Raw genomic sequence first — 13533 nt, forward strand, 5'->3', positions numbered from 1 at the left:
ATTAAACTATTCCTGGCTATTAGATCAAAATGAATACATAAATAAATAAAAACTACCTGTTTTGAAGTGTTTCTGTTTAAATTTAGAACTTCCTTCATAAATTTTATTTCAAGAAACTATTTGTCAAGTTATGTTCCAAATCCCAGCTTAAAACAAATTAATGCAATGAAATCCAACTCTTAAGGATTTTCAAGAGTAACAGAAATACATTTGGAGTATAATAGAAACATGATCATGAACAAGCTTGTGGTTACTGGCACTGGAAACTTATCCTCTGTGCAAAGGAAAAAAATCTTTTTTACTTAAAATAGACACCACATTCGTCATTATCATCATCATCCTTTAATGTCTGTTTTCCATGCTGGACGGTTTGACCCGAGCTGGCAAGCAGGAGAGCTGCACCAGATTCCAGCCTGATTTGGCTTGGCTTCTACAACTAGATGCCCTTCCTAATGCCAACCACCTAACGGAGTGTGCTGAGTGCTTTTTGTGTGGCGCCAGCATGGGCACCTTCTTCCTCATTCTCTTTACTTTTTTTTTTTTTACATCACACACACACACACACATATATACAGAGGTTGGACAAAATAATGGAAACGCCTTAAAATATCATACAAATTTATTTTAATATGGGGTAGGACTGCTTTTGGCAGTAATTATAGCTTAAATTCTATGAGGTATGGACTGATACAAAATTTGAATTGCTTCCAAAGGAATTTTTGTCCATTCTTCAGCGAAAACAGTCTCCAGTTCTTGTAGTGATGATGGTGGAGGATATCGACTCCTTACTTGTTTTTCTAAAATGCACCGTAAATGTTCAATAATATTGAAGTCTAGTGACTGTGGTGGCCAGACAAGATGTTCAACTTCACTAGAATGTTCCTCATGCCATTCAGTAACAACTTTAGCTATGTGAATTGCTGCATTATCATCCTGAAAGATTGCGTTTCCCCCCGGAAACAGTTCCGCAACCATAGGATGAATTTGATCAGATAAAATGCTTAAATAGTCTTGACTGTTAATTCTGCCATGAAGGGAAACCATTGAGCCAGTGGATTTCCAAGATATAGCCTCCCGGATCATCACAGATCCTCCTCCATGTTTAACAGTTGGAAGAAGGCAGTCTAGGTCAAATGCTTCTTTTGGTTGTCTCTACATGTATACTCGGCCGGTGGTCGGAAATAAGGTAAAGGATGACTTGTCCAAGAAAATAACATTCTTCCACTGCTCTAGGGACCAATTCTGTAGGTTTTTACTCCACTCTAAACGCTTTGCAATATTTGTTTTTGAAAGTAGTGATTTTCTGATTGCAGCCCTCTGGCTTTGTGCAGCTCTCAGTAAACAGTTTTTGTGGAAAGTGGGTTCTCGAGGTGGTCATTAAGCTCTGCAGTAAATTTAGGGGCTGTACTTTTGTGATCCTTTCTAACAATTCACATAAGAGTCTGACTCCCTATCTGAAAGTTTTGGTTTTTTCTTCTGGAGTTTTGTTTCAATGAGGAGGTTTTTCTCTCTTTCTCAAAGGTTGTTGTTACTTTCGAGACAGTACTGCTTGATACACCAAACATTTCAGCTGTTTTTGTTACGCTAGCACCTGCCATATGAACACCAACAATTTTACCTCTTTGAAAGTCCATTAGATCTGTCATTTTAATGAATTTTAAATACCTTTTCCTGATGATATCTGAAAAGAAACAGCAATTTTATCAAAACATAAAAATAAACCAGCTTTTAATGATTTTATAGATATTTCAAAATTATGATGCTATGACTCTAGGTGTTTCCATTATTTTGTCCAACCCCTGTATATATAACATGACACATAGACCAGAACTGGTTGAATATTACAGATAACTGATTCATAATATCTTTATGATTTCAGGAATACTTTCATTTCTCTATCCACCATGGGTTTCAGATGATGCAAGCCATCTTTATTTGCACATTATATGGCAGAAAAAGTAATGGCTGGTCTCAGGATTTTGAACTAAAAGGGCAAAGGACTGCACATACGGCAAGACTTAACCAACTCATGCCAGCATGGAAAATTAGATGTAAAAATTGTGTTACTTATAAACACTTATACATGAAGGGAAACCATTGACCCGGTGGATTTCCAAGATATAGCCCCCTCCCCCCCGATCATCACAGATCCTCCTCCATGTTTAACAGTTGGAAGAAGACAGTTTTACACATGTAAAACCTTAAATACATACACATAAATACACAAAATTTCTTAAATCACTATAAACATGTTATGTTTATAGGATGCTGAACTACAGGTTGAAAGGTTAACAATTCATATTCTAGGAATGGTTTTGCAGTTTCTGTGTATGAGATATTTAACTCTTAAAAGTTCACTTAGCTATAAATAGGTAATTTTCACTTTCATGATTAACCCTTTAGCATTTAAACCAGCCATATCCGGCCAAAAGTATTCTGCCAGTTTTATGTTCAAACTGGCCAGATCTGGTTTCTCTCACCAACCCTACAATATCTTTTAAAAAATTAACAGCTACCTCATTAAAATCTCATAGCACCAAAATAATGCATGATTAGTTCAAAACAATGTGGATGAAGAAGTATTAAATTTGGCAGAATAATGCGAACACTAAAGGGTTAAGTATAGCTCACTGCAGTAAACAGCAGCCCTAATGTGCAAGATGATGAGCCTTTTGGTTTGTATCATGATTCAAATCTGGTCATGGGTATAAATCAGGGAGAAATGGTTTCTTCCAAAGCTGCTTTGTCCTAAATGCATACTCTATAGGAATTCTACAGTGACGTCCCAACAAACCTAATTGTTTATAAGGTGGCCATCTATTCAAAATCAATATGGAATAGACGTACATTGCCCACAAAAAAAAAAAAAAGGAAAAAATGATAAAACATTATTTCCGACTTGTATACACCTGCTGTTTGTTTTGTATCAAAATTTAATAACATCTACCCAATCAGATGCTCATTTGTAATTAATAGAAAATGCTTTTGTTTACAAGATTTACTTAGACATCCATTTACTTTCACTATATAGCTTAGAGAAATATAATTAGAATCTTTTTGTAGTTCCTTCATACAGAGCTCCACTTCCATATTGGCTTTCATTCTATTCATTCCTTCTTCTTTTTTTAAAAATTCATTCATTCTTGTTATTTGTTTCATTCTGAAACATCTGGAAAGTTTTGTGTGTCTTTTATTTTATTGTTGTTATCATTATCGTAGTTATCATCATTTTATTTCTTTTTTCCTAATATTCTGCTAAGATTCCACTTGCCAAATGCAACATATATCAAAGACTTGGTTGAGTATTTTTAGTTGATGAGAAAGAGAGAGTAAATTATTTTCATATATTTTGTTTACCTTAATTGTTAATTCTGCCATGTTGTTGCTGCTTTTGTTTCTATTATTTTTTTTTTTAGTTTTGTTGTTGTTTTAAGACAAACTCTAAAATCTCTGTTATAAGCAAGAGCTACATCTATTTAAGAACATCCGATAAGATGATAGAATTTAAGCACTTGTTTTCAACTTCAGTTGACATGTTTGAAGGGAAAGCTTTTAGCTTTCTTTCATTTTTATTTATCCCCATTTTTTTCTCTTTTTTTTTCTTTCTTTTTCTTTTTTTGAAAGAAAATTAATCTTCATGTATTCTTCCCCATTGCTCTGGCTAAGTCAATTAACATTGTTATAGGTTAAAGTTTATTTGTAGAAAATACTTGATTATCAGTCTCTCCCAAAACGATAACTCATTTCATTGAATTAAATAAATTTGGCATTTTACCAAGTTACAGCAGTTGTTATATTTATTCCATATTCATTTTTTTTTTTTTGCTTTCTTTCTAAAAATTGCTCTATTTTCATACTTTTCACTTTAAACCAGCATAAAATAGCCAAGTTGATATTTGATTAGTATTGCAAATGAAAATTATATTTTTGATAAAATCCAGATTGTGTTTGTGTATGAGGAGGACTATTAAGTTTGCCATGTTACTAAACCGTTTACCAGCTGAAACCTTATTAGCTTGTCCAATGTGTGTCTGCCTGCCTATGTACACATTTGTGTATCATATATCTGTGCTTATGTACAACTATCTGTGTAGTAGCACATGCCTAAACATGTATGGGTTTTGTGTGTGTATGTGTGTGATTCATTTGCAAAAGCGTGGCTATTTGTGCGTCTTGGTGTAGAGCTGGTCTGATTTTCATAATCAAAATCCAATTGAAGAGTGTAATACTCTTGAGCAAGATGTTTCTATTTAATTTTTACTCTAATAGCTGCATACTGCTGCTGAACAAGTTACACATTTTGTTTCTAAATTTACACTGAATATTCCCAAGATATGTACATGTTGCTGTATAGCCCATGGTCAGTCCTAATGTAGCTGACCTATGTTCAGAGTTGATCCAGCTGTGAATATTCCATCATTTTTGTTTCTAACATAGTATATTTAGGGCTACATTTTTCCTGTTATTTCTATTTGTTCATGCAACTACATTGCAGCAGCTCTTCCATTGGTTCAAATCATATATATATATTATATATATATATATAAAGGTTTTCAAGGGACAGCAGATAGTTTATGCAAAAGCTACAAATGTACATAACAGGCATTATTATTTATTCACTACAAAATGCAAAAGTTTCTAAAGAACAATATTTCTTGTACAGATACAAGGAGACATCAACACCTCTCACCTGTCTGAATTTTTGATCATCAGAATTTATGACATTTATGAATAAATAATAATGCCTGTTATGTACATTTGTAGCTTTTGCATAAACTACCTGCTGTCCCTTGAAAACCTTTAGAAAATGTATGTCACCTGTTTGTAAGATCATGTACCCATGTGTAAATATGCATGCATTTTCCTGTTATTTTAGCATTTTTATTTACATCTTCATACTCTCGTTAGCAACTTTCATCTATATTTTTCAACAATAGGCGCAGGAGTGGCTGTGTGGTAAGTGGCTTGCTAACCAACCACATGGTTCCGGGTTCAGTCCCACTGCGTGGCATCTTGGGCAAGTGTCTTCTGTTATAGCCGTGGGCTGACCAACGCCTTGTGAGTGGATTTGGTAGACGGAAACTGAAAGAAGCCTGTCGTATATATGTATATATATATATATATGTGTTTGCGTGTCTGTGTTTGTCCCCCTAGCATTGCTTGACAAGCAATGCTGGTGTGTTTACGTCCCCGTCACTTAGCGGTTCGGCAAAAAGAGACCGATAGAATAAGTACTGGGCTTACAAAGAATAAGTCCCGGGGTCGATTTACTCAACTAAAGTTGGTGTTCCAGCATGCCCGCAGTCAAATGACTGAAACAAGTAAAAGAGAGTAAAAGAGAGAAGAGAGAGAATACTTCCAATTGGAAAAAATTGAAAATATTGCAATTATCACAAAGTTTAATACGATACCTTCTTTCGTTATTCACAACTCCAGTATTCTAGTAGTAGCATGATTCTTGAATGTTGGGCCTCACAGAGGCGATGACAAGTGACTGAGACCTTTGGCAATATGCTGTGTTTGAGAAGACTTGTCAAACCAAGTGAAATTATAGTCATGGTCGTTGCCAGTGTCATGGAAACGGCAGCTATGCCTGTGGCACATAAAAGCATCCATTACAGTCTCGGAGTGGCTGGCGTTAGGAAGGGCATCCAGCCGTAGAAACACTGCCAAATTAGACTGGAACCTGGTGCAGCCCTCCAGCTTACCAGTTCTAGTCAAACCATCTAACCCATGCCAGCATGGAAAGCAGATGTTAGATTATGATAATGATATAAGTGTGTCTGTGTGTATACACACACACACACACACACACACAAGTATAGTTGTTTTGTTAATTTTCTACTTTAATTGATGAATATTACACATGACAAATTTTTGGTGCTCTCTACATGTTGTCAATGGCGCCTCTGATTTTAACCAGACTATGATTGAAAAATACATGTATCCAGAAATGATCAAATTTAGACATTTCACTGATGAGATTCTCTGTCACTTGCTGACTATAAAGATCTTTGTTAAGTGAGGAACAAAAAAAGTAGCTTGTGGCTTCACTTTGAAAACTTATTGGTTGTGAGATTATGTTTGATCATGGCTTCAGATACAGCTACAAGCAGTGTATTGCCCTCCCTATATGTTTAACTGATATTAGTACTGTTCCTCCATTGTAACCCTTTAGCATTTAGATTATCCTTTCAAATGTAATGCTTATCTATTCACATTGTTTTGAATTAATCATATATTATTTCATAGCTTCAAGATTGCAATGATGTGATTGTTGATTTTTGAAATAACATTGTAGGTAGGTTAGAGCGGCCAGTGTACCATATATATATATATATATATTATATATATATATATAAAGGTTTTCAAGGGACAGCAGATAGTTTATGCAAAAGCTACAAATGTACATAACAGGCATTATTATTTATTCACTACAAAATGCAAAAGTTTCTAAAGAACAATATTTCTTGTACAGATACAAGGAGACATCAACACCTCTCACCTGTCTGAATTTTTGATCATCAGAATTTATGACATTTATGAATAAATAATAATGCCTGTTATGTACATTTGTAGCTTTTGCATAAACTACCTGCTGTCCCTTGAAAACCTTTAGAAAATGTATGTCACCTGTTTGTAAGATCATGTACCCATGTGTAAATATGCATGCATTTTCCTGTTATTTTAGCATTTTTATTTACATCTTCATACTCTCGTTAGCAACTTTCATCTATATTTTTCAACAATAGGCGCAGGAGTGGCTGTGTGGTAAGTGGCTTGCTAACCAACCACATGGTTCCGGGTTCAGTCCCACTGCGTGGCATCTTGGGCAAGTGTCTTCTGTTATAGCCGTGGGCTGACCAACGCCTTGTGAGTGGATTTGGTAGACGGAAACTGAAAGAAGCCTGTCGTATATATGTATATATATATATATATGTGTTTGCGTGTCTGTGTTTGTCCCCCTAGCATTGCTTGACAAGCAATGCTGGTGTGTTTACGTCCCCGTCACTTAGCGGTTCGGCAAAAAGAGACCGATAGAATAAGTACTGGGCTTACAAAGAATAAGTCCCGGGGTCGATTTACTCAACTAAAGTTGGTGTTCCAGCATGCCCGCAGTCAAATGACTGAAACAAGTAAAAGAGAGTAAAAGAGAGAAAGAGAGAGAATACTTCCAATTGGAAAAAATTGAAAATATTGCAATTATCACAAAGTTTAATACGATACCTTCTTTCGTTATTCACAACTCCAGTATTCTAGTAGTAGCATGATTCTTGAATGTTGGGCCTCACAGAGGCGATGACAAGTGACTGAGACCTTTGGCAATATGCTGTGTTTGAGAAGACTTGTCAAACCAAGTGAAATTATAGTCATGGTCGTTGCCAGTGTCATGGAAACGGCAGCTATGCCTGTGGCACATAAAAGCATCCATTACAGTCTCGGAGTGGCTGGCGTTAGGAAGGGCATCCAGCCGTAGAAACACTGCCAAATTAGACTGGAACCTGGTGCAGCCCTCCAGCTTACCAGTTCTAGTCAAACCATCTAGCCCATGCCAGCATGGAAAGCAGATGTTAGATTATGATAATGATATAAGTGTGTCTGTGTGTATACACACACACACACACACACACACACACAAGTATAGTTGTTTTGTTAATTTTCTACTTTAATTGATGAATATTACACATGACAAATTTTTGGTGCTCTCTACATGTTGTCAATGGCGCCTCTGATTTTAACCAGACTATGATTGAAAAATACATGTATCCAGAAATGATCAAATTTAGACATTTCACTGATGAGATTCTCTGTCACTTGCTGACTATAAAGATCTTTGTTAAGTGAGGAACAAAAAAAGTAGCTTGTGGCTTCACTTTGAAAACTTATTGGTTGTGAGATTATGTTTGATCATGGCTTCAGATACAGCTACAAGCAGTGTATTGCCCTCCCTATATGTTTAACTGATATTAGTACTGTTCCTCCATTGTAACCCTTTAGCATTTAGATTATCCTTTCAAATGTAATGCTTATCTATTCACATTGTTTTGAATTAATCATATATTATTTCATAGCTTCAAGATTGCAATGATGTGATTGTTGATTTTTGAAATAACATTGTAGGTAGGTTAGAGCGGCCAGTGTACCATATATATATATATATATATATATATATATATATATATATATATATGGTACAAGACATTTGTCCAAAGTATCACACTGGAATTGAAGCTGAAACAAAGTTGTTACAAAGTTAACTTCTTGACTACACATTAGTTTATATGCATATGCATATATATCTTTGAATGCAGCCATGCTGGATGCATTTATAAACATGTGCATATATATATATATATATATATATATAAATTAGAGATAAAACTACCATTATGCAACTCAAACAGTGGTTTATGTTTTGGTCTATCACTGTTTGAGTTGCATAATGGTGGTTTTATCTCTAATTTATATTTTATATATTTATATTGTGAAATTTGATTTAATAATAAATTGAACTTTTCCCTGTAAGTTTGGAGTTATACTCCCTAATATTATATATATATATATATATACACATATATATACATACAAAGTTTAGTTTCCATCTAAGTTTCCTGAATTTGCTTCATACAAAAAAATATCTTATTCTTTCCACTTTTAAATACAGTTTAACTCGAAATAAGGCAAATGCTGTGAAACCTGAAGAATGCCTAAAATCTTCAGTAACCATACTTAGACTATATCCACTTCGACCACAAAGTGTGCATTGAACACTTATGTTTTAGTTTTAATACATACATTAACTCTGTGTATGTGTGTATAACTTTAATATCTTTTTTCCACTGAAGCTAATACTTCCTCTCTCACACCCTGGAACAACTTTTACCCAGTATGTATCCGGCTGTCTAACTTGGTAATCTTTTTTTTGAAAGTTAATATTGTATATATATCTGTTGAACCGCATTCTACCCCGTCATCTCCTTTCAATGCTGGTTATTGGCGTTGTCTTACTAATTTGTAACAGTCACACGGCCTCATCCTGCTTTCGTGTAGAGATGAGATAACCAAGCAGATAAAATATTGGACAACTTGCTCAAAAGTTGTGAGTTCATACAAGCTATAGTGAAATGCTTAGCTGCATTTCATCCTTATGTTCTGAGTTCAAATTCTGCTAAGGTCGACTTTGCCTTTCATCTTTTCAGGGCCAATAAAGTAAGTACCTGTTGAGTACTGAGAGCCAATGTACTTGACCCCCCTTCCCCCTTAAATTGCTGGCTTTGTGCCAGAATTTGAAATCATGGAACTTTACATCTGCTACTGCAGATCAACATAATAGACACCTGTGATTGTTGTCCCATGTAGCATGTGGTCAATTAACATCACGGTCAGAGTTAAAGATTATGCACCTGACCATGCTTGCACTAGGGCCAAACTTTTAATTTCGTGAGTGGTAGAGAGTGTTTGCTTGCATTGTTCTTTTGTCTTCGAGTTGTAGTGGTGGAGCAATGTCCTGTCTTCACTTCTCATGCATGTTCAACTGTACATTGTCACACATTGTCATTTGTAAATCTTTCTTTATAAAACATTCAACAGCCATGACACTTTCCTCAAGAGTTGGCTTTCATAGGTTTTCTTGACTCTGTTCATCTTCAAGGGTTCTCCTCCCCCATATGACACTCAGCAGCCCAACATTTGAGCATTCTATGTGTGTATGTGTGTTTCTGTATGTCTTTCAACATATAGACAATGCAACAGAGACTTTAGAAAAAAAAAATACTTTCACTATAATGAGAGGCAGCCGCTGCTGATGAAGATGATGATGAGGAGGAGGAGGAGAAATACAGTGAGCGAGAGAGAGTGTGTGAAAGATAGAATTAAAATTTGTTTCAAGAAAGAAAAAAAACAGGTTGTTGTTGAGCATTTCAATGTGATCATTGTAGTGGGTTTCTACTGACAGATCTATTCTTTCTTGACTAGGTCCTTATCTGGAGGCATAGAGTCAAATAACAACTAGTTTTGATAACAGTGCAGTATTGCAATTTTTGATTCTTATTTTCATTAGTCTTCATCAGTTGCTTCCATCTTTTATTGCTTCTAAAATGTAAATCGCAATATATTTATAAACAGACCAATCATGTGGTCTTGGGTTCAGTTTCACTGTGCAGTACTTTTAGGAAAGTGTCTTCTGCTGTAACCTTGTGACTGGATTTGGTAGATGGAATGACTATGTGGTAAGAAGCTTGCTTCCCAACCACATAGTTTCAAGTTCAGTCCCACTGTGTGACACCTTGGGCAAGTGTCAACTATCATCTCAGGCCGACCAAAACCTTGTGAGTGGATCTGGTAGAAGGAAACTGAAAGAAGCCCATCATATACATATATATATATATATATATATATATATATATATATATACACACATACTCTAGATGTACCCATGACCCATTGGATCACAACCACTCCGAGTTGAAAATGTTGATTATCGGTGGCAAAGATAAAAATACTATTTCAAACGTCATGCAATACAGTTCTGAAACGTAAAAGAATAAAAGAATATGTGTGTGTGTGTGTGTGTATTTGTATGTAATCATGCCTAGACATCATGTGATGTTTGCAAATGAGCAATATCTTCATACAAGTGAGGTTATTTGTTTCTGATGTCTTCTGTGAAAAAATATGTTTAGCTATGGGGGAAAATATTATTTTGGTTACAAACAGGTGAAGGTTGATGCCAGGAAGGGCATGTGGCCCTAGAGAATTTTCCTCACCAAATTCCGACTGGCCTATGCAAGCATGGAAGAGTGAATGTTAAATAATAATGATGATGATGAATCTATGATAATAAAGTATTATAGTCAGATTTAAAACTTTTTGAACACTCCTCAATATGCATGGGTGTGTGTAAAATGCTTGGAATTTTTCCATGTGTGTGTATGTGCACACACACACACACACATATATATAATATCTATGTATGTATTCATAAATCCCTATAAGTCTGACTTCATGATTCATCTGTCCACTGTTTATAAAATATGCACCAGTAATATTCTGAGCTTTGATTCAATCAATGATATCATTCTCTTAATAAGTCCGTGGCCTTCTGCCAATGAAAAGAAATGTTCTTTTTTTCTTTACTTCATAAAAGAGTATTTTGAATGTATTTAAATGTATGCGTGAGTAATAGCATATTTATGTTTTTATATATGAAATATACAAATGCACATAGCAATTGAACATATGTGTATATGGATAAATGCGATATAAAGAAAATAAGCTTTTTTTTCTTCTTTTCTTCTATTTTCTTCATGCACATTTATATTTAATATGTACAGATATACAGTTTTAAGCAATCATAGTTTAATAGTAAATTTATATATATATATATTCTTTTTTTTTTATTGCAGTGATAAAGTTTTAATGATGTCACGGTTTGGAATTGGTACAACTAAAAATCCCCCCTGGGCCCGCCAGGCACCAGCAGGTAAGATGGATTCTCTTCTTTTTTCTCTTTCATATTTTTTGTTTATCCTTTGTCAAAACTAATTTTGTTCTTGAACAAAGTTATTTAGTTAGAAATTTAGCTATTTAGTTGAATATTTTTTTGTTAATTCTAAAAAAAGATTTGTGCTAAAAGCTATCTTTATTTTCTGTTCTTCATTCTCAAGCTAACTTCCTGATGAATGTAATCTGCAACTTGGCTTCCCTTATTGCTCTAATTAAATCAATCGGGGAAATGTAACCACAACTTTTCGTTTTCTAGACTCTTAATTATATGACTTTCTGCTTAATTAAATGAAAACCAAATAGTCGCTTATCACACAGGCATGGCAGTGTGATTAAAAAAGTTCACTTTGCAACTGTATAGTTTCAGGTTCAGTCCCACTGCATGGCATCTTGGGCAAGAATCTTCTATAGCCTCAAGTCAACCGATGCCTTGTCAGTGGAATTGATAGAAAGTGACTGAGAAAGTCCATTGTGTGTGTGTGTGTGTGTGTGCGTGCGTGCGTGCGTATGTTGACATTCTATAGCTTCCCTTGTCATTATCTGAATGAAATGGTGATATACTATTTACATTCCTTGTTGATATTTACACGTTTGCTTTGCACTTTCAATGACTAGTAGGATTTTAAAAAAACATACTTTTGTTGAAAAATAGTTGAAGGTTGGGAAAAGGAAAGGCATCTGGTTGTAAAATATTGCCACAAATAATTCCTCCGCCCAACCCATGTAAAAAAAAAAGGAATGTTCAAACAAAGGCGCAGGAGTGGCTGTGTGGTAAGTAGCTTGCTTACCAACCACATGGTTCTGGGTTCAGTCTCACTGTGTGGCACCTTGGGCAAGTGTCTTCTACTATAGCCTCGGGCTGACCAAAGCCTTGTGAGTGGATTTCATAGACGGTAACTGAAAGAAGCCCGTCATATATATGTATATATATATATATATATATATGTGTGTTTTTGTGTGTCTGTGTCCCCCCTCCCCAACATCGCTTGACAACTGATGCTAGTGTGTTTACATCCCTGTAACTTAGTGGTTTGGCAAAAGTGACCAATAGAATAAGTACTGGGCTTACAAAGAATAAGTCCTGGGGTCGATGTGCTCGACTAAAGGCGGTGCTCCAACATGGCCGCAGTCAAATGAGTGAAACAAGTAAAAAAGTAAAGGACTGAAATGGTGATTATCAGTTGTATTAGTTAATAACAAATTGACTTTATTGTGTTTAACGAATATTTGAAACTTGTATCTTGCTGTAATTCTTAACTTATTAACACTGCTCATGTATAGTAACCTATGTATACTGAATTACAAGGTTTGTGACTGGATTCACGGTGTATTTTCAGCAGCAGTATGTGAGGATGGTGGGAGAAAACTCATCCTTTCATTAAAATTTTAAACTGATTGTAAAAGACAAATTATTTACCAAAGATCAATAATTGTTAACATCGGTGGTTCAGTGGTAGAATGCTTTCCTTCCATGCAAGAGACTCTGGTTTGATTCCTGGCTAATACACAGTGGTCTTATTTTGTAATAATGGTGGCCCAGTATGACCTCAACTGCTGGCTGAAACCAATAATAGAATAATTATTTTTAGGTTTTAGAGATGGTTGTTGGTCAACACATAGATTTGACATATGTGTAGACTAAAAGTTTTTATCTATCTCTTTTGCTACTATGCTCATCTGAGACAATATCTCTGGTTCTCTGGTACAAAGTTTCTCATATTGAATTGTCAAAATATTTAAATTAACACCTTCCATCATTACGTGAAGGCACATGGCTCAGTGGTTAGAGTGTCGGGCTCACAATCACAAGATTGTGAGTTCAATCTCGGGACTGGATCGTGTGTTGTGTTCTTGAAGCAAGACACTTTATTTCACATTGCTCCAGTTCACTCAGTTTAGAAATGAGTTGCAACATCACTAGTGCCAAGCTGTGTCAGCCTTTGTTTTTCCCTTGGATAACACTGGTGGCATGGAGAGTGAGGAGATTGGTATGCATGGGCAAATGCTGGTCTTCCATAAACAATGTGC

General features: G+C 35.3%; 1 protein-coding gene across 3 annotated transcripts in view; it reads left to right on the forward strand.

Annotated features, from left to right (window-relative positions):
• LOC115211577 (cell division cycle and apoptosis regulator protein 1) overlaps positions 1–13533 on the forward strand; it is a 137889-nt gene that overhangs the window by 56544 nt on the left and 67812 nt on the right. For all 3 annotated transcript variants that reach the window (XM_029780129.2, XM_029780128.2, XM_029780130.2), the window contains one exon: positions 11406–11482. In XM_029780129.2, the coding sequence (XP_029635989.1) occupies positions 11406–11482 (77 nt within the window). The remainder of the gene's footprint in view (positions 1–11405; positions 11483–13533) is intronic.

The sequence above is a fragment of the Octopus sinensis genome, linkage group LG5, assembly GCF_006345805.1.
Source record: "Octopus sinensis linkage group LG5, ASM634580v1, whole genome shotgun sequence".
Lineage (NCBI taxonomy): Eukaryota > Metazoa > Mollusca > Cephalopoda > Octopoda > Octopodidae > Octopus > Octopus sinensis.